This window comes from Ylistrum balloti, unplaced genomic scaffold (genome assembly GCF_031769215.1).
Source record: "Ylistrum balloti isolate Yb309-2 unplaced genomic scaffold, AGI_CSIRO_Ybal_v1 Utg369680, whole genome shotgun sequence".
Classification (NCBI taxonomy): Eukaryota; Metazoa; Mollusca; class Bivalvia; order Pectinida; family Pectinidae; genus Ylistrum; species Ylistrum balloti.
In genome coordinates this window covers 438,487-461,025 of record NW_026781921.1, presented here as the reverse complement: position 1 = coordinate 461,025, position 22,539 = coordinate 438,487, and the positions used below count along the sequence as shown (strand labels likewise).

Here is a 22,539-nt window from a genome sequence, read left to right as displayed (position 1 = left end):
CTATGTTCGTGTATTTATCTACCACTGATTTCTGTACTTCTGATGTATCTATCTACCACTGATTTCTGTACTTCTATGTTCGTGTATATATCTACCACTGACTTTTGTACTTCCATTTTCGTGTATATATCTACCACTGATTTCTGTACTTCTATGTTCGTGTATATATCTACCACTGATTTCTGTACTTCTGATGTAACTATCTATCACTGATTTCTGTACTTCTATCTTCCGGTATATATCTATCACTGATTTCTGTACTTCTATGTTCAGGTATCTATCTACCACTGATTTCTGTACTTCTGTGTTTGGGTATATATCTACCACTGATTTCTGTACTACTGTGTTCCGGTATCTATTAACCACTGATTTCTGTACTTCTATGTTCAGGTATATATCTACCACTGATTTCTGTACTTCTATGTTCGTGTATATATCTACCACTGATTTCTGTACTTCTATGTTCGTGTATATATCTACCACTGATTTCTGTACTTCTATGTTCCGGTATATATCTACCACTGATTTCTGTACTTCTATGTTCGTGTATATATCTATCACTGATTTCTGTACTTCTATGTTCCGGTATATATCTACCACTGATTTCTGTACTTCTGTGTTTGGATATATATCTACCACTGATTTATGTACTACTGTGTTCCGGTATCTATTAACCACTGATTTCTGTACTTCTATGTTCAGGTATATATCTACCACTGATTTCTGTACTTCTATGTTCGTGTATATATCTATCACTGATTTCTGTACTTCTATGTTCGTGTATATATCTACCACTGATTTCTGTACTTCTATGTTCCGGTATATATCTACCACTGATTTCTGTACTTCTGATGTATATATCTACCATTGATTTCTGTACTTCTGTGTTCAGGTATATATCTACCACTGATTTCTTTACTTCTGATGTATATATCTACCACTGATTTCTGTACTTCTGTGTTCGTGTATCTATCTACCACTGATTTCTACTTCTGTGTTCGTGTATCTATCTACCACTGATTTCTGTACTTCTGTGTTCGTGTATCTATCTACCACTGATTTCTGTACTACTGTGTTCCGGTATCTATTAACCACTGATTTCTGTACTTCTATGTTCAGGTATATATCTACCACTGATTTCTTTACTTCTGATGTATATATCTACCACTGATTTCTGTACTACTGTGTTCCGGTATCTACTAACCACTGATTTCTGTACTTCTATGTTCCGGTATATATCTACCACTGATTTCTGTACTTCTGTGTTCGTGTATCTATCTACCACTGATTTCTGTACTACTGTGTTCCGGTATCTATTAACCACTGATTTCTGTACTTCTATGTTCAGGTATATATCTACCACTGATTTCTGTACTTCTATGTTCGTGTATATATCTATCACAGATTTCTGTACTTCTATGTTCCGGTATATATCTACCGCTGATTTCTGTACTTCTGTGTTTGTGCATCTATCTACCACTGATTTCTACTTCTGTGTTGAGGATTCGTATGCATAAAAATTCTAGCCAAAAATTGATAATTTTATTTGTTTACCTTTTTTGCTGTAATGCAGAAACCGACGAGGAAAATAAAAAAAAATCAGTTGTTGTAAGTTTGAGCACGGACTTAGATACAACTATAGATCTATATGCAAGTCATTGGTTTGCAGTACAGGGTAGATTTTCCCGCGTCTTATAATGGTGTACTACGGGAGCTAACTCGTGATAAAACTTGTAGTCGTCGTTTGTACTGCCATTATACAGAAGAAAAAATTCTTTATGCATTGTTTGCAAATCATTATATATATTTAATATGAATATTTCCATGTAAATAATGGCAAAATTAATCCTAGTAACAAATGAACTATTATTTTGCAATGACAGCAAAAACTGATGACGTCACATCAAAATACACAACATGGCCTCACACCACCGATCCTCCGGTGGACAGGGGAAGAAAAAAGTTCAGGTAAATTGCACATATTATTTATGACGTCAATAATTCTTTTATGAGTAATGAACGTTAAGTTCTTGTTATAGTAAAGGAAGATTAATTGTCACGATTTCTGTTCTCATGATTGAGAATAAACCATGTCGGACGCTGTACTAGCCAAATCGGCCAACAGGGGGCTAGGCTCCAACACTGGAACGTAGGTTTATGTATGCTAGCTACCATGAGAGGACTGCTTTCGTTTGAACTAATATTTCAGTGCTGATGAGGAATGCATTCAATCGCGATCGATGTACTAATTTTACTCGGACCATCACTTGCTAAATGTTCCCTGGACATGTTCTGATGTTGACATTTGGGACCACACCATTCTCTGAAATCCAATTCTTCCCAATCCGGGTGATTATCATGATGTCACTGACTGAGATCATTTTATGAAAGTGTTAAACATTTTTATAAGTGTCCGGATGTATGAAGTCTTGGAAGCATCATTGGATTTGAGAGGATACTTTAACTATTTACTTTGATTAAAGAATATTGAATTGAAAATATAACTCTTGCTCAATAATACATTTGTGTATACTTTAAAATATAGAAAATGTATTAAATGTGGATAAAACAATTGGTAATGCTAATCCATTTTTAAAGACATTTTTTGGCTGACAAAAGCCCTGTTCTGAATTGAAGTTACGCATTTTGTAATTAAGCTGAATTACCAAAACTTACATTAATTACTCATGAAATGTGTTCTTCCTTATCAAGTAGGAAAAAAAACTGCTATGAGTAATTGTTTAGAACAAGAATAATGGTAGTAAAGCAGTTTTAAGAAGAAAATGGTAAGTGTACCGCTGCCAAAGATTGAACATGTGACCCTTAGTTTACTGGTCTGCCTCTCTGATCAACACCACATCAAACCAGGTCTTACTCCAGCAAACGTTTCAGTCTCATCTAGCTTGCAATTGGAGTGTACTATGGCACCAAAAGTAACAGGAAAAGAGTGCCTTCGCCAGGGATCGCAAGAAATAAAAAACATCAAATATAGTGACATTATTTGCCTTATTTTAATCTGTTGGTTGAAATGAAGGTAACACAGTATGACATATATATGTTAATGATCATTGTCTTATATTTTTTTTTATCTATTTAACTACCTTAGAATAAAAAATAATGATTTGTTTGATAAACTTTAAAAACAGCTGCCCACTTCCATATGGGTTTGATATGACATGGCCTTAAACTGACACAACATTTGGAGCTGGAGGAATCTAGAATACAGAAGCAGTGTAATAAACGAAATCCTGAATTTCCAAAGTTGAAATGACTCTTACCATTATCAAGTGGGAAACCAACAAATTGATGTAGATATGACAATATGTAATTACTTTCATTGTGAAGATTTTGGCAGATTCACTACAAGTTTGAAGCAAATTAATACAATTAAATGTGTTTTAAAAGGGATGTATTTTTTGTTGAAACCATGGAAACAGACTCAAATTTCCTTATGAACATATTATTTTAAGGTACAGTAATTATTTTTCGGTAAAGACAGATGTATTCTCTCTTTAAAATAGCAAAAAATAGAACCCATTACAAATCAGCACTGATTCAATATTAAATTAAAAATCTTGATGATGAAATGCTGTGTGACGACGGAAGATCTGTGATCTGCATACACAGATAGACATTTATTGATATTATTATTGATGGGTGACTAATTATCATCAATATCATTAGTATATATACTACTAGCAGAGATGTTTGATGAAAATCGTAAAATATTGATGTTGAAATTCATAATTGAGATCCAGTGTGAATTTTGCTATGTACTAACAGATCGTAACACTTGTATGGCTCTTGCTTTTTAGTTTCATTTTTACTTCCTATTTGATTGTATAGGTGTCGTTTGTGATTCGAGATGAGGTAGAACGGCATCACAGATCAGGAGTCAATGCCCTCCAGTTTGATCCTGTATTTAATAGACTTTACACTGCAGGACGTGACTCAATCATCAGGATATGGAACACAAGGGCAAACAAGGTAAATTTTAAAATATATTCAGCCTGTGTTGACAAACTTTATAATTCGTGTTCATTTTTCTTTGTCTCCGATCAAACATGGACAATACTGACTAAGAAGTTCAGTTTAAGCATTGTATAGAAATAGACTTTTAACTTCTTCATTATAGTTTTAAGGAAAAATGACTTATCTTGAATCAGATTTCTCAAAAATGATATATTAAAAAAAGAATGCAGATTTTAGATGATGCATGATAATTTAACAAGGCATTCATTCTATAGACCCTTGTGTGATTTTAACTCTCAAAAGTGAGTTACAATTTTATACATGTTTTGACCCTTTAGATTGATGATTTCTTAAATTATTAAATGTGAGAGGTCATGATCGACTAAAAGGGCTGAATTAAGTGCTCTGCATTGTAGGACCCCTATGTTTTGTCTATGGAGCATCACACAGACTGGGTCAACGACATTGTACTGTGTTGTGGAGGAAGAACATGTAAGTATGAAAGAGAAATGTAACATATTGGATTCTTATCAAGAATTTGATGTTGGTGCAATATTTCTGTTACATTTTTGTTGCCCTTTATTACATGGTTTGGGGTATATATTGTTATCCTTGCAATTGTCCATCCTTTTTTCATGATTTTATTTTCACTTATTTACTTTTTTCAAAAATACTGATAGAACTGTGATGTAGTATACAGTTGTATAATGGTAATATACTGATCATGTTTTGATTTTTTTTTTTTATTAAAATTTTCATGAAAACAGTAAGACCAATATTTCAGAGCCAACTGTAATCCAGTGGAAATTAAAAATTAGGTATAACCCAATTGTCTTGTACTTAATCACATAGATATGTGGATGGCTCTTGTTCAACTAAAACCCACACAATTTTTAAAATTCCGATACACAATGATATAGATTGATATTTACTCACAGACTTGAAATGTATCTTACAATTATAATCTAGTTACTCCTGTTTAATGCAGAAAGAGAAATCATATATAAATCATGTATGGCCCTTGAATTGTAGGAATGTGTAATTTGTTTGTTACTAATAGACCATGAGTTATCCCCCTTTTGAGGTGTGATTCAGGCTAAAGAAGTAAATAATCTTTGATGTTTATAGGTACTTATTAATTTAATTATACATCACTAGCATGTATACTATGCCAATATGACTCAAAAGCTAACACAGGTATATCGTAGCTAATGGGTGTTATATAATATCTATCTATAGTGCCTAGTGGTAGATCTGTCTATAGTATAAAACATTCTCAAAAATTGACTTATGACTAAACAGATCATATTAGTGTAGAGATTGAAAGTAATCTTAGAATTGCAAAGATTGGTGTTAACATATGAATATATCAGCAAGACAATTTATTATTTCATTGCCACAGTTCAAGTCATACAACACAGATAGTGTAGATCTTTAAAAAAATTAAATGTCAAAAATTTCCCTTTCAATGTAAATGGTTTTAATTATGTGTTAAAGTTTTTAATTCAGTTTAGTTAAAACAGGAGTAAGACAGATTACTCCTATTTCCAACATCTGCTTGATGATGTATGAAATATACATACACAGTATTGAAATGTTTACTTTTTTTGTTTTCAGTGATTTCTGCATCCAGTGACACAACTGTCAAAGTCTGGAATGCCCATAAAGGTTTCTGTATGTCAACTCTTCGCACACACAAGGTAATATATAATTCTATATATTTCAACTCTCCTAACATCAGAGGTAATATACTAATCTTTCTGACATCAGAGGTAACACATCATCTTACTTGACATCAGAGGTAACATATTGATCAGAGGTAACATTTTAATTTTCTGACATCAGAGGTAACATATTAATTTTCTGACATCAGAGGTAATATACTAATCTTTCTGACATCAGAGGTAACATATTAATTTTCTGACATCAGAGGTAACATTAATCTTTCTGACATCAGAGGTAACATATTAATTTTCTGACATCAGAGGTAACATATTAATCTTTCTGACATCAGAGGTAACATATTAATTTTCTGACATCAGAGGTAACATATTAATCTTTCTGACATCAGAGGTAACATATTAATTTTCTGACATCAGAGGTAACATATTAATCTTTCTGACATCAGAGGTAACACATCATCTTACTTGACATCAGAGGTAACATATTAATCTTTCTGACATCAGAGGTAACATATTAATTTTCTGACATCAGAGGTAACATATTAATCTTTCTGACATCAGAGGTAACACATCATCTTACTTGACATCAGAGGTAACATATTAATTTTCTGACATCAGAGGTAACATATTGATCTTTCTGACATCAGAGGTAACACATCATCTTACTTGACATCAGAGGTAACATATTAATTTTCTGACATCAGAGGTAACATATTGATCTTTCTGACATCAGAGGTAACACATCATCTTACTTGACATCAGAGGTAACATATTGATCTTTCTGACATCAGAGGTAACATATTAATCTTTCTGACATCAGAGGTAACATATTAATTTTCTGACATCAGAGGTAACATATTAATTTTCTGACATCAGAGGTAACATATTAATCTTTCTGACATCAGAGGTAACATATTAATCTTTCTGACATCAGAGGTAACATATTAATCTTTCTGACATCAGAGGTAACATATTAATCTTTCTGACATCAGAAGTAACATATTAATCTTTCTGACATCAGAAGTAACATATTAATTTTCTGACATCAGAGGTAATGGTTTGTCTGTATGTATATATCCTTGCATTTTTACAGGACACTGGATACTACTATACTGAAACTTCAATTTGAAACAACAGTTTAAGTAAATCTTCAAAATTAGAATTTCATCTCTTTTTTTTACAAATGGCAGAAAAAGACACATGATGTATTTCTGACAGTTTATTTGAGAAAATAATCATTGAATAAATTTTATAATATCAATGGAAATTAAGTGGTAAAGTGTTTGTGAGATCAGAATTAATTATAATTACATTTTTCTATTCATTGTACAGGATTATGTAAAAGCACTGGCTTATGCCAAGGAGAAAGAGCAAGTAGCATCGGCTGGATTGGACCGGTCAATCTTTCTCTGGGACGTGAACACACTCACTGCTTTAACAGCTAGCAATAACACTGTAACAAGTAAGTTCTCTAGATTTAAGAAGACTCATTTTGTGTTGTGTGTTGAAAGAAAATAGTTCATCATCTGTAGAGTTATTTCTTCAAAATGTGAGTGTGTCTGGTATTGCACTTGTTAGAATGAGTTTCGGCTGTAATCAAGTTGATAACATCACTATAGCAATTAAGTAAGTACCGGTACAGTTATGGTCTCTCCAGTATTGTTCATATTTGAACTTTTGTTCAGTCACAATTGGTGGATTTGGAAATTAACATTTTGCTAAGTAAATCATAATTTTGTTTAGTAAGTCAGAATTTGTCAGCTATAATTGGTGTCATTATGATCCTGCCTATCTGCCCTCCTTAATTTTGCATTAATCTCCATCATTTGCCTGTCAACACCTGGATTCTTTATGACTCTTAAAATTGGTACTAAGTTAACTTCAAACATATGAGAGCTAATCTAAGCCAAATGGTTTCTCTTTTTTCTTGAAATCCCGTTGGTTTATGGGAGACCTATTATGTTACCCCATGTCCGTCAATTTCATTCCATTGCATCATATCCCATTCAGATTCAGTGTTATGTCTTGAGAACTTCTCAACAGATTTTGGTTATATTCTTTATATAGTTATAACATCAAGCTGTACACTTTATTGTTTTACGTGGTCATTGGTCATGGTCAGCTGATTAGAAGTGAAAAAGTACAAGGTCATGTGACCTACCACATGGGTTTTCCCTGGGTACTCTGATTTCTATCCAGACCAACATTAACAGGAGTGATTAATATAAGTTGACAGCAATTATTTAAAGATAGATGAAGATAAATGGTTTTAAAGATCACATTTGACCAATTCTCCTGATGCATCAGACATAAGTACTTGCATGTATAGGAGGGGAGTATTAGTGTCCTATATTTTCCAGTTTTATACTGGGTCTCATCTGTATTCATTATCTCATTCCCCACCCTCACTCCAACCTGTTTCAAATTTTAAAGTTTGCCTTCTGTGTCTCTATTCAAACAAGCATCTATCTCAGAGCTGAAAATTCACCAAGTGATACTAAGAGAAGTATGCTGAAATGGAAGCCAACTGTGACCTCAACAAAGTTTCCTATCATACATACTTACCTTATGGTTTTTGCAGTATTTGTTGAGAAGTTGAATACAGCTATTTGTAGTTTGCAACATCATTTTCTCAGTTGTCTGTCAATTAAGAGGAAGTTTTTGAAATTTACTTGTCATACTAAATATTAAATTTCCATTACAGCCTCTAGTTTAAATGGGAATAAGGACTCCATATACAGTTTGGCAATGAATCCTCCTGGAACTGTTATTGTATCCGGGTCAACCGAGAAAGTGCTCCGTGTTTGGGATCCCCGAACCTGTCAGAAATTAATGAAGCTGAAAGGTCACACAGACAACGTCAAAGCTTTGGTGCTAAATCGGGATGGTACACAGGTCTGTTTCAGTGTCTGATGTTTGACAGTTGGAATATGTTTTGTATTTGATGTTTTCAAAGAACAAAATATTAAGACTGTTACTGAAATTATATTTACTGTGACTATAAACATCTTTAAATCAAGCTTTTCAAATTATTGGTTTGATCATGTGGTCAAGTGGTTAGAATGTGATTGATAGTCTTTTTCTATTGACATTTGATTATGTTTTGACCTCTGGTACAAGCTTGTATTAAATCTGATATTCATTCTCATGGCATCTCTGGTAATACTTAAATTTCACATCGTGGGACCCATTGTTTTAAACAATAAATTTGAAAAAGACAAATGAAGGCAAATTACGGCTTGCTATCATCTTGTACAGTTAACACATGTCATACACAGTGTATATCTCATCTTATATCATATCTCCAGTGCTAGTTGATTGGACTGCTTCTACATGAATATATATCACTCTGATTTATGAATTTGATTGGTTGCCATTTTCAAAAGTAATTTTGTCCTTAAGCTTTGATTTGGTTGCAGTGTTTGTCAGGAAGTTCTGACGGGACAATCCGTCTCTGGTCACTAGGACAACAGCGCTGTGTGGCAACCTTCAGAGTCCATGATGAAGGGGTGTGGGCGCTACAGGTAAGAAAGCAGGAAGAATTTGACATTTGATTAAAATTTCACTGAATCGGACATTTATTTCAGAAAACCACAAATGTTTGGGGAAAATATGTACCTTAAAAATCAGAATTTCAACAGGTAAGAAAGCAGAAAGAATTTGACATTATATTAAAATTTCTCTGAATCGGACATTTATTCTAGAAAACCACAAACGTTCGAAAAAATATGTACCTTCAAAATCAGAATTCGAACAAAAACAATCAAACAAAATTCCCAAAGTATTCAAGTATCAACATCAGTTTGCTCTGAAGATAATGAAATGGACTTCCTCAGAGATGACTGATGATATAAGGTTAAAAAGGCATTGGTTGAACATCATTCATTAAGAGTTTGAACTCTAAAGAAATTTAGTGTTTTTGTAGAGAAAATCAGAGGTAGAAAGAAGGATAGAAATGATATAGGTAAGCTAGCATTACATTATATGTTAATTCTAACCCTAAGATTGATGAAATCGACATATATTTTAAATTTGATGTATTTCAGACAAATGAAGGCTTCTCTGTGGTATATTCTGCTGGTCGAGACAGACGAGTCTGGGCTACCGATGTACGGAATCCAGATTATAGGGCTCTTGTTTGTGAAGAAAGTGCCCCCATATTGAAGGTACGAGATATATTGAATTCTAGGTATGGATGTAGTTAGTGAGAATCCTGTGTATTAGAGCAGCTAGTTGAGAATTTTGTATATTACAGCAGTTAGACAGGGTGCCAATCCAATCAAGACCAAGGAAAAAGTTCCTACCGGGGTAATTTGTTTCTGTAAAACGATGTTTGTCTGTTACAGTTGGAGCTAACACATACAGACCAGCCATCACTTTGGATAGCTACCACAGATTCCTGCATCAAATGCTGGGTAAGGTCAGCTGTACTTGTCATCAAGCCTCTTTGAGGACTTTATAAATGTGATGAGGATGTTGACATCATAAAAATCATGGCAGCTTGTTGATAGTTGTTACATTTTGATTTGATAGATATTTGATAATTTTCTTGAAATTTTCAAGAATTTTCTTGCTGGGAATGCAAACTTGAAAAGACTCTTGAAAGAAAATTTGATAGAGGTAATGTCGAAATACCTTTTCCATAGCACAGGAGTTTTAACAAACAAAAACTGAAACTCAAAACTTAACTGATCTAAGTGAAACACAGTCAGTCTTCCTTTAATGATAAGAATTTCATTTGTAAATAGTTATTGATACTTTTACAGCCTCTACAGAAAATCAGCTCTAGATTATCAGGTGGATACGACAATGATGGTCTTAGTCCAATGTATACACAACCAGACTTCACTATCAAAGGTAAGATGTCTTGTGTCACCTACACACAACCAGACTTCACAATCAAAGGTAAGATGACTTGTGTTACATACACACAACCAGACTTCACAATCAAAGGTAAAATGTCTTGTGTCACATACACACAACCAGACTTCTCAATCAAAGGTAAGATGTCTTGTGTCACATACACACAACCAGACTTCACAATCAAAGGTAAAATGTCTTGTGTCACATACACACAACCAGACTTCACAGTCAAAGGTAAGGTGTCTTGTGTCACCTACACACAACCAGACTTCACAATCAAAGATAAGATGTCTGCTTTCACCTACACACAACCAGATTTCACAATCAGTGGTAAGATGTCTTGTGTCACCTACACACAACCAGACTTCACAATCAAAGGTAAGATGTCTTGTGTCACATACATACAACCAGACTTCACAATCAAAGGTAAAATGTCTTGTGTCACCTACACACAACCAGACTTCACAGTCAAAGGTAAGATGTCTTGTGTCACCTACACACAACCAGACTTCACAATCAAAGGTAAGATGTCTTGTGTCACCTACACACAACCAGACTTCACCATCAAAGGTGAAATGTCACATGCACAAAACCAAAGATAACCAGTCTCCTGTCACAGAGTTCCTGTCCTAGGATTTTATGAAAAACAGATATCCCGAAATATAAGTCAATATTCATGAGGAAATTCATCATTTGATTTTAAGGTAAACAGTTCAATTATTGTATAAATAAAACTTGTTGTTTTATAATCAATTTTGGATGAATTTGAAGTTTATCATGTTTTTCACCTTACAGGTGGACCAAGCATACGACAGTATTTTGTTTTAAATGACAAGCGACACATATTGACCAAAGATACAGAAGACAATGTGGCATTATGGGATGTTTTAACGGTAAGTATAACTCTACCAGAGCCAATTATCACTGATACTGGTCTATATTACCCATAAGTGTGATGTATAAACAGTATTATACCTGCGGCATCAGCCTACCCTACATGTGGGGCATAAAATTTATACCTGCTGCTCTGCCTACCCTACAGGTAGGGTGTAAGAATTATACCTGTTGCCCCGCCCATCCTACAGGTAGGGTGTAAGAATTATACCTGTTGCCCCGCCCATCCTACAGGTAGGGTGTAAGAATTGTACATACTGCTCTGCCTACCCTACAGGTAGGGTGTAAGAATTATACCTGTTGCCCCTCCCATCCTACAGGTAGGGTGTAAGAATTATACCTGTTGCCCCGCCCATCCTACAGGTAGTGTGTAAGAATTATACCTGTTGCCCCGCCTATCCTTCAGGTAGGGTTTAAGAATTATACCTGTTGCCCTGCCCATCCTACAGGTAGGGCGTAAGAATTATACCTGTCGTCCTGTCTACCCTACAGGTAGGGTGTAAGAATTATACCTGCTGCTCTGCCTACCCTACAGGTAGGGTGTAAAAACTGTACCTGCTGCTCTGTCTACCTTACAGGTATTGTGTAAGAATTGTACCTGTCACCCCTTCTACCCTACAGGTAGGGTGTAAGAATTGTACCTGTCATCCTGTCTACCCTACAGGTAGGGTGTAAGAATTGTACCTGTCGTCCCGTCTACCCTACAGGAAGGGTGTAAGAATTATACCTGTGGTCCTTCTACCCGACAGGTAGGGTGTAAGAATTATACCTGTCGTCCCATCTACCCTACAGGTAGGGTGTAAGAATTGTACCTATCGTCCCGTCCAACCTACAGGTAGGGTGTAAGAATTGTACCTGTCGTCCCGTCCACCCTACAGGTAGGTAGGGTGTAAGAATTATACCTGTCGTCCCATCTACCCTACAGGTAGGGTGTAAGAATTGTACCTATCGTCCCGTCCAACCTACAGGTAGGGTGTAAGAATTGTACCTGTCGTCCCGTCCACCCTACAGGTAGGGTGTAAGAATTGTACCTGTCGTCCCGTCCACCCTACAGGTAGGGTGTAAGAATTGTACCTGTCGTCCCGTCCACCCTACAGGTAGGGTGTAAGAATTGTACCTGTCGTCCCGTCCACCCTACAGGTAGGGTGTAAGAATTGTACCTGTCGTCCCGTCCACCCTACAGGTAGGGTGTAAGAATTGTACATGTCGTCCCGTCCACCCTACAGGTAGGGTGTAAGAATTATACCTGCTGCGTCATTACGTGTTTGTAAGAGGCAGATTTTTATATTTTCTCTCTTTATTAATGTTCTTACTTCTTCCTAATTGATTTCATGGCACTGCCTCATTTTAAGTGATATGACATGTGTATAAAATTTCCTGCCATTTTTCCTTGAAGGCAAGAAAAATAGAAGAGCTTGGAAAAGTGGATTTTGAAGAGGAAATTAAGAAAAGATTTAAGACAGTATTTGTCCCCAACTGGTTCTCTGTGGATTTGAAGACAGGGGTATGTTGTACTGTAACAACTTCAAACTTTAACATGGCAAGATAAGTCTTAGTAAAGACTTAGGTGTATAGTACTCAACAATATTAGAGGTTTACACATTGAGAAACTTTAGACAGACACCATGTAATCAAAGGTTACAATTTGCATAATAAGAGCCATCAATTAATCTGCTGCAAAAAGGTCTCTTGCATATTATAGGGTATTGTAAAATAAATAGATAAATTTGTATCTGATCGGAATAAAACAAAGGGAGTTATCTCCCTTTATATATGTTTGTCTCAAATTAAATATCTAAATATAATCATTTCCTTTTTGCTGTTTGCAATTTTTGCTTAATGTAATGAGGATACATGTATGGAGTGGAATTTAGATCTGGTTATAATCAGATTTAAAGAATCATTTGCAGGTGAAGAGCAAATGTTTTACAAATTTTTACTACAAAGTGTTTTTATGTTGCTATCTTTGGTAATAGTCTACTTTGATCAGTCAAAATTTATTATTCTGTTCAAACTAACACACCTAAGCTGAAGAGTCAATTCTGTGTTGTAGTTACTCACCATACACTTAGATGAATCTGATTGTTTTGCCGCCTGGATGTCGTCTCGGGAATTAGGAGCAGGACTGACCCCAGAAGGAACTGACCCTAAATGTAAGTACACCTAGTCTCTCCTTAACAGCTCATTACCATCAGATGGTGGACTTTCAAACCCCTTCTTTGTTTGCCGTTGATGGTAGACACCAAGATATCTCCGGGATCTCCACTTTATTTTTGTGTGTATCAGGTATTTCCAAAACCATTACCATGGAAATGCACTGGAAGCATCTAACTGGTGGAAGTTTAGATTTGTCCTGTAAAGCTGAAGATGGGTAATAGAGAAGTTAAGAGAGATGTCAAAGACAATGGTATTATTTATGAAAATATGGGTTACTTTTTGATTGCCATGGTAATGGAATGGAGGCCTCTGTTGGGAGAAATCTAGGCCAGACAACTCCTTGTTGCCATGGTAACGTGGTCATTATACGCTGGTCAGAACTCCTGAGGTGTTCAATCAATTTTATTCAAACATGGTAAAATGGTGTAACCTATCATATAACTTATTAGATGTTTCAGAACTGTTACCATGGAAATACAATGGAGGATTCTGATTAACCAAAATTTAGATATTACACTGTACTGTAATCATTGGAAAAGTAGGGCTTTGGAGAATGGCATGATTGAGGATTAGGGTATCTGTGTAAGATGTTGTAATTTTTTTGGGGAGAATTAAAGTTGACTGCAGAGCATGGGATATTAGTAAGTCAGAGGGGCTGTCACACATGAAGAGGAAATATGTTTAATTTTTAGAAATATGTGTACCTACTGCCATTTAAGTTAGTTGTTACAGGGCTCTTGATCTGCCAGATTTGAGGCCGATATTCGGCCCCATTCCCAATGCAAAATGGTATGTTTTTTTCCCAATTTAGATCCCAAGTTTTCTAAATTCTTAGGAACACGCCGTTATTTTTCCCAATTCTAAGGGCCCCGGGCCCCAGTCCCAAAATGGGGTATGAGAGCCCTGTTTTAGCATTTGATTTCAACATTAATGCATGTACAATATTAACTCACAATAAGGACTACTAAATGTTTTTCTAATCACAATTTCTGTGAAAATTTTTCAAGATGAGTATAAGGCTATTCTAGTGCATGTCTGAAAATTAACTCCGAGGGACTAGGTTTGTAAAAACAGGAACTACCAAGAGAAGTACTGTAAATAAAACAGTATTAATGATAATCAGCATTTCATCCAGTACCAGCAGCGATTTCTCTATTTCCGAGTTCCCCAGATGGAACTGACATCTTTCTAGAATGCTCTTATTAGGGATCAGGATTTGTATTATAAGGTCATTTTGGTTGTTGCAAATTGGGAAAAAGTAGAAACTGCAATAGATATTTTGTTGATCATGTACCAGTATAACATGTGTAATAATTCTCTTTGTTGCAGTAAACATTGGTCAAGAACTCCTTCAGGCACTGCTGGAACACTGGCCTAAAACACATGTATATGAAAACCAAGGTAAGTGATTACGACTACTCACTAACTCAGAAGGAAAGTGTCCTTTGCAAACTGTTTTTAAGTTTGCAGTTTTTGCTTTTGATTTTCATTGCAAAGATTTCTTTGGTGAGTTATGACTTTTTAACGATAGCCTTAAGTCTTGTTAGCGCCCGGACTATTGTGTAATAGCAAATCACTTATGATCCAGAAATTAGAAAAAAACTTAATATTTTATCAATATTGATCATCGTTGAAAAAAGCTATGTGAATAAAGAGTTAGAATTTTTTATGAAGTAATTTGTTTCCTCACAGAGGGTATGAATGGTATTATGGAGAAAAGCCAGTCTGCACCACTATTTCAGGTTCCAGGCCATACTCCTGTCATCTTCTGGTAAGTATAATGTCAAAAACACCAAGCAAGTAGATTCTGCCTTACTTAATATTGCCTGTCTTTTGTTAATAAGTTCCTACTGTATAGAGTGAATTTCCTTATATCCTTTACCAGATTAAAGATACAAGAATATTTATTGAAAGACTTGTGAAAAAAACATGATTTATTAGCTTTGAAGTGCTAATCATTACTTGCTGAAGTGACCTAAGGTAATGACTAAAGTACTTTGTAGAAACTTAGGCAAGGCTACCTTCTATAATCTACAGAAGTTTTTTAGGCCTCCACAACCACTTTTGGGAGATTTTCAGGAGATGGAGGCAGTGTCATGTTACATCCCAAGTCAATGTGATATTTTGAGAACCTCTCAACAGATATGGTTCATATTCCACGTCAGGTTAAACAGTATGATATTAAGGAGGTCATCAGTCAGTGTTGAAAGGTCAAAGGTCAGATTATGCTAGGAGTAAAGACATTCATGTCTTACTTATATTTTCTAGTTAACTGGATGTTTATATATACACAAATGTTGAAAATTTAATCTTATTTTATATAAAAAAACTGAATTACAAGCATGTATAGGATCTAGGTTGTGAAGTGTTTAACTTTGCCTGCCAAACTTTAAGTATAGAAAAAGTGACCAGTTATTACTCGTTGTTTTCAGGTCAGAAATTATGTAATGACTTTGTTAGCACATTACCTTGATGAGAACCTGTGGTGATTTCTTTTTGTTACGTTGAGTTACAATACCTATACCTGAATTTCAAATGTACAATAGTTTGGTATATTTCAGTGAGATTGGAGGTAGAACGTCACATGATTTTTAAATGTACAATGGTTTGGTATATTCTAGTGAGATTGGAGGTAGAACGTTATTCCGATTGCTGTGTCGAGACGCTGCCGGAGAGACTGAACAGATGCTGCTAAATGAAACAGTGCCGTCTTGGGTTGTTGATGTTATTGTACATGTAAGTACTACAGTGTCCTCCTTAGTTGACAAAGATGCTCATCAATGTTCTGAATTATTTCATCTTATTGTGGTGCTCTTTCAGAATTGAATTGAATTTCTAGCGAGCTTAAGTTAGGGCTTTGTTTAAACTTTATTGGCTAAATGTAATTGGATCTTTCAGTGGCAACAATAATTATAGCATTAGATTAGATAATAAGCCGTTTAAGGAGTGATTTTAAATAAATCATGTACTTTGTATTTTACAGAGAAATGCACCAAAATCTAATAAAATTCCTTTCTTCCTTCAACCTCACCCGAGTACTGGGATAAAAACCATTAAAAAGTAAGTATTGTGTGAGTCATTCTGTATAGATGTATATTGTGAGCCACATGATCAAAGTTTAATTTACTGCAGAAACAGGAATATTTTCACACCAAAAAGCTTTACTTCAACATTAGTGACTCTTGGCTGGTTGAAACTGTGTAGCTGTAGAGAAAATTTTTAATGTAGTCTGTGAAATAATGAGACAAGTCGTCATTGAAAAACCATGTCGTGAAATTGTACTCCATTGAAATTTAACTTGATCATTTTAAAAGAAAAGTACGAAAATTTTGACCTGTGGAAATGACCAGCTATATGGTATATTAGAAGTGAAGTGTCATGGAAATTGTACCAAAAACTGTTGGTTTTCTTTTCAATAATTCAGAAGGTTAAATGCTTCCTGTGGTTAAATGCTGAAAAGTGTACAGGATTTACCTCCCCTGTAGTTAGAGAACAGAAGGTTAAATGCTTCCTTTAGTTAAATGCTGAAAAGTGTACAGGATTTACCTCCCCTGTAGTTAGAGAACAGAAGGTTAAATGCTTCCTTTAGTTAAATGCTGAAAAGTGTACAGGATTTACCTCCCCTGTAGTTAGAGAACAGAAGGTTAAATGCTTCCTTTAGTTAAATGCTGAAAAGTGAAAAGTACAGGATTTACCTCCCCTGTAGTTAGAGAACAGAAGGTTAAATGCTTCCTTTAGTTAAATGCTGAAAAGTGTACAGGATTTACCTCCCCTGTAGTTAGAGAACAGAAGGTTAAATGCTTCCTTTAGTTAAATGCTGAAAAGTGTACAGGATTTACCTCCCCTGTAGTTAGAGAACAAGTCTCTCCTGAATTTGATATAAAGAGGCACTGATTCAACATTAACTTTTCTTTGTGTAAGAATGTATGTTAGCCTCAATTCAATGGATTCCTGTAAAATCAGTTGTTGTGTACAAGTAATTATACCAATTAAAAATAGATATCACAAAACATCCTATTGAAGGTATTGGCTAAACCATAGGACAGTCAGTGATCATGACTTTTCTGTTATGTATTGTTTCCTCAGGGACAGGCTCTCAGCCAGTGATATGATCCAAGTGAGAAAAGTGATAGAACATGTGTATGAAAAAGTCTTAGGTCAAGGGTCAGAAAATGGGTGTCAAACCAATAGTGCTGGTGGAGAGCGTGCAGAGCCAGTGGAAAAAGAGGAGCCAGATCTGTCGTCCGTGGCTGAGGAAAAAGTGGAGTTAATATGCAATGAACAGGTATTAAGGTGTTATATACACAGGGTAGTTAATATTAATTCAACCATTTTGTTAGAAAATCGCAAAACTCACAAAAATTGCAAAAATCATACACATGAAATTCACGAAATTTTCACCCATGAAAATCACTGAATTTTCACTGACAATATTTTACCTAGCAAACATTTTTTACATGAATAAAACAAAACTCAGGAAATGTATTCCTCATTACTTTGATACATATACTAAACTTAACTCCCATGAACCACTTTAAACCTTGATAACCATTAGATATTAGCACCATGTCATTAAACAACTGTAAAACTGTTTATAGCTTGGGTGTGATATCGGGTAGAGCCAGTGTATAACAAACCGTGAAACAGCAAGTCAGTATAAGCTTAAAACAAGTGAGTCCTAGAATGATTAATAGTATAAGCAGTTTGATGTCAAAGAGTCAAATCTGTATCATAACTGACTTCATGATAATCACTTAAAATATTTAGTTGAGTGTTGCAGATCTTTTTCGCCTCGTGTTTAAACAAAAGAGATTACCCCAAGAAGAAAACTGTGAAAACTAAGATTTATTTTTCATTTTTTTTCAGATTCTTGATTCTAGCATGGACCTAAGAACTGTGAAACATTTCTATTGGAAACAAACAGGTGATCTGACTTTACATTATCGACCACTTCAGAAGGTATGACCCAGGCTTTCATGGACTCGAGGGTAACCAGACAAGGTTGTTTAAATGTTTCCTTTGATGGCTGTGTTGGGAACAGAACGACGTGTGAAATACACTCAAAAAGCATGTCCACAAAGTTGTGCATTTATGGTGTAGATTTCTCGTATGAGAATTCCATTAAAATCAGAAGTTGTTGGTAATAGTAGACTGTAGTTGGAAAAAGATCTGTGAAATTTTAATGTGTTTATAACTTACCTCTAACCTATCTGTTTAAGGTCAGAAACTGTTGAGGAGTCTAAACCACAACAAACCTTACACAACAAATGTATTCAGATGTTCAGGACACCTCTTGTTTTGTACCAGATAGATGTACCCGGTACTTTTGTTGAACAAAATTCAATTGGCAGGTGGGGAGGGGGATGGGGCATGTAGTGATCACCATATCTGTTCATTCCCTTCTCTCACTTACCGTCATGTCTTATTCTGGATCAATGTCATCTCTTGAGATTTGGGTCATATTTACTCCAAATATCATAAGATCAAATCTTGCACCTGGCCAGATTCTGCTTTTCTTCATGGATTTTGTGTCTTCTAGGCATCTTCTAGCTTTTTCTTTCTATTTTCAATTAACGCAAGTTAACATAATTACAGCACATTATGCATGCAAGATTGAAATAAATCATATGACCTGGTATTGTTATTCTGTCTGGTGAGATACAAGACTTTAAAGATATGCTTAATTTCATGTGATGAATGTTTAAGGAGAAAGACTAAGAGGGAGGAAGGAAAGTTTTAAATATTTGTAAGACCAGAAGTGTCTGTGACTTGGATTTACTCTCAGAAATCATGAAAATATACTGTAAATGTAATCATTCTATTTGTGGGGATCTATTTTCATTGAATTTGTGAATTCATATCTCCGTGAAATGATAAACATGTTCATTATATTGGACTTTGTGATCAACGTCACCAATGAAAATGTATATTTTTGGAAAACCACCAAACTTGAGCCCCACGAAAATATATAATCTTACAGTATTAATGATTCAATAGTTCTGTTTGTCATATCCAACATATTGTCCCCTGGAAAAGTTTGCTCTGACTAAAAAATCAGACACATTTCCTATCTGATTTAGATGTCTTGTAAATTTAATACACATTTTTGCCACTGGTGACACAGAATGGGCATTTACATAATAAATTGACTTTGCCAAGGTGTTGTGCAATTCCTTTTGTATTTGAAATATCAATTAAGTTTTCTTAATAATCAGTTTATTTATATTCTGTTTTAATATTATTTCTCAATATTTTTGGGCATTCTAGAATAAATGAAGTCCAGTTTTTATTGTAGATTTTGGCTGCATACTGAAAAATTATATGAATTTTTGCCACTGAAATATTCCTGGTTTTTCATAAATGTTACTTTTTATGGGCACATTATTTTGGTGATGAATTGGAAATCTTCTTCAGCTAATTTCAACCCTTAATTTATTCCTACACATAATTTGTGGATTAGAAATGCCCACAAAAAAAGAGAGAAAATATAGCTCATGAAAGTTTAGAATTTTACAGTATTTTATTGACAATCTAGAAAATTCAGAAACAAAGGTATTCATTTTTGATGTTCAGTGTATTCAGTCATATGTTTGTAAGTGTAGAAGCACATCTGTCCATTGTTATTTTTTGTTTATTTTAAACAAAGTTTATTTGTTCAAAATAATGATAAAAGGGTTTAGTACAAATTATCACTATTTAATGACGCCTTTTCCAAGAATCAACAGTAGAATTTTATCAGATATGTGACAATCATTTGATTTCGTTCTTTTGAAAATTTTTCCGGAACTGCCAATCTGCAGAGATTCATGATCTGCTCCTAGCTGTTAAAATATCATCTGAAAGTCAATTTCATTGTTATCACTATAACATCTATATTTACTTACATAATGCTCTGTACCATGTTCAAATATCATTTCCATTTTCAAACTTTGAACAAATGGTTTTGAAAATTTAAGCACCGATCAAAAATGATAAAATACCCGGCATTCACACGACATGGCGTGGTCGTGATATGGTCAATGTGAGGTTGATCTGATAAAATCAGACAAGTTTGCAATACTGCTTATCTTTCTTTGGTCAGGAAAAAAGACATCATTGTTTTATTCTGTAATGTTAACCAAACCCTGTGGCATCACTTTCATTGATAACTTATCTGTCATTACATGATAGAGGTTGGGACCAAACAAAGAAACATATTTTCAGTATGTGGAAAGTTTTAACACTGTAATCACAAACAGGCCCCAGTTTTACGAATCTTCCCCAAGTTTTCCTAAACTTATAATTGTCCATAGGAAAGCGTTATATAAGTTGAGAAATTTTCCTGAAGTTTTTCCGGTACCCCCTAATGATTTCCTATGGAATTTCAGATTTCCTTATGTTAAGGAAGATTAATGAAACTGGGGATACTTGTTATCCTTTATTGTCACCAGATTCCTGTACCCAACCCAGTGATGATTGATTACATGTGTGTTACAATCCTGTCGTACTGTCAGCTTCATGCTTTGGTACCAGAGTCTATATCTAATCAGTACATTTCACTCCTTGGTATAAAAATGTATAAACAAATGAAAGCATTAAGGTTTGTGTATACTAACGGCTTGATATTTTGGTTGAGTAGACCAGCTGTTTATTTTAAACATTTTAGCTACTACAGATAATTTTGTTTAGAATCGCCAATGATTCACTGTCATACTTAGTGTAGAAGATAGCTTATTTATTTTTCATGAATTATAATCACATAAAATTTACCATTTTGTACATTCTCTCCGATTCATTTGTGGATGCAGGCCACACGCCCACGCCCCACAAGTCCTAATCTACAGTATATTTCCGGTGAATTTCTTCAGTTTCTTAGAAGCATCCTCTATATTCTATATGTATAGGGGTCTTGGCTGTGACAGCTTGTTAGGAAAATATTATTCTAGGAGGTGTTATTTTTTTAGGGATATTGTTATTCAGAATTTTTGAAGCTTGAAATTAAAGAGAGAAAACAAGAGTTGTTTAATGACTTCCCTGACAAATACTTCATGTTTGCTTCAAAGTTTTAGTAAAATATTGAAAATTAGAACCACCGATAAAAACCTTCACAGTAACTGTATTTGTTTGATGACAGACTCATTCACTTGAACTTTAAAAAAAGTTGACATGTGAGAGGTTTATAAGGAAACCCTCATCCACAATGCCTTGATGAATTCTAATTTTGGTGTTATTAGGGCCCTGTATAAGAGATGTTGGGGCCTTACAGAAATTAGACTGTCTTTCTGTCGAAAATATGTAATTCATAGTAGGAAAGAAATATCTTGTAACTGTTTATTATGCCTCTTGATTCTGAAAGTAATTTTGCAAATGTTCTACCTAGTTTTGATAAAGGAGTATATTTTATGTGACCACAAGAGAATTTCATGTGTGGCTAATATCTGACCACATATGTATGGATAAATCTTGTCCATAATCCCACGTCTTACAGTACTGGTGACGCTGTGTCTTTAGTTTTAATGGGATGTATGTCAAAAATGTATTTTATCCAGGAGGAAATGAAATAGTGTACATTTTGTTGAAGTTTCCTTCAAGTCAGGAATTGTGAAACTGACTTACTGTGGATTAATTGTAAATAAGCTAGGATTATGAATTTGTATAGTCATTCCTTATCTATCCAGCTTGTACATTGATCATCTGGACTTATACAATAACTTACTTGTTACAAAAATCATGTAAAAACAAAGAAATAAAGAAAAAAAGTCTATGACCTGTGACCTTATCGTGATTTTTATTTTGAAACACAAGCTTTTGTACTATAATGCACGTGCATATTCGTGAGAGACACGTGTTGCTGTAGAGGTTTATTAAAAAGTATCAGCGTACATTGTACCAATTTACTTCAGCCATATGGGTTTTGATAGAGGATAAATATAAAATACCACTGTACCGATTTGCATAAGTCACGTGTGTTTTAATAAAAATATAAAATACC

At 34.6% G+C, this 22,539-nt stretch overlaps 1 protein-coding gene across 1 annotated transcript; it reads left to right on the top strand.

Annotated features, from left to right (window-relative positions):
- Window positions 1–1,914: 1,914 nt before the first annotated feature.
- Window positions 1,915–22,281, top strand: LOC132564169 (WD repeat-containing protein 48-like). The gene is made up of 19 exons (XM_060228849.1): window positions 1,915–1,968; window positions 3,847–3,987; window positions 4,389–4,464; window positions 5,590–5,672; window positions 6,987–7,116; window positions 8,359–8,549; window positions 9,074–9,178; window positions 9,701–9,820; window positions 10,001–10,069; window positions 10,421–10,511; window positions 11,313–11,410; window positions 12,808–12,915; window positions 13,465–13,564; window positions 14,898–14,969; window positions 15,261–15,339; window positions 16,190–16,304; window positions 16,552–16,628; window positions 17,655–17,853; window positions 18,435–22,281. The coding sequence occupies exons 1-19, from the start codon at window positions 1,918–1,920 to the stop codon at window positions 18,531–18,533; spliced, it is 2,004 nt and encodes a 667-aa protein (XP_060084832.1). The 5' UTR covers window positions 1,915–1,917; the 3' UTR covers window positions 18,534–22,281.
- Window positions 22,282–22,539: the final 258 nt, after the last annotated feature.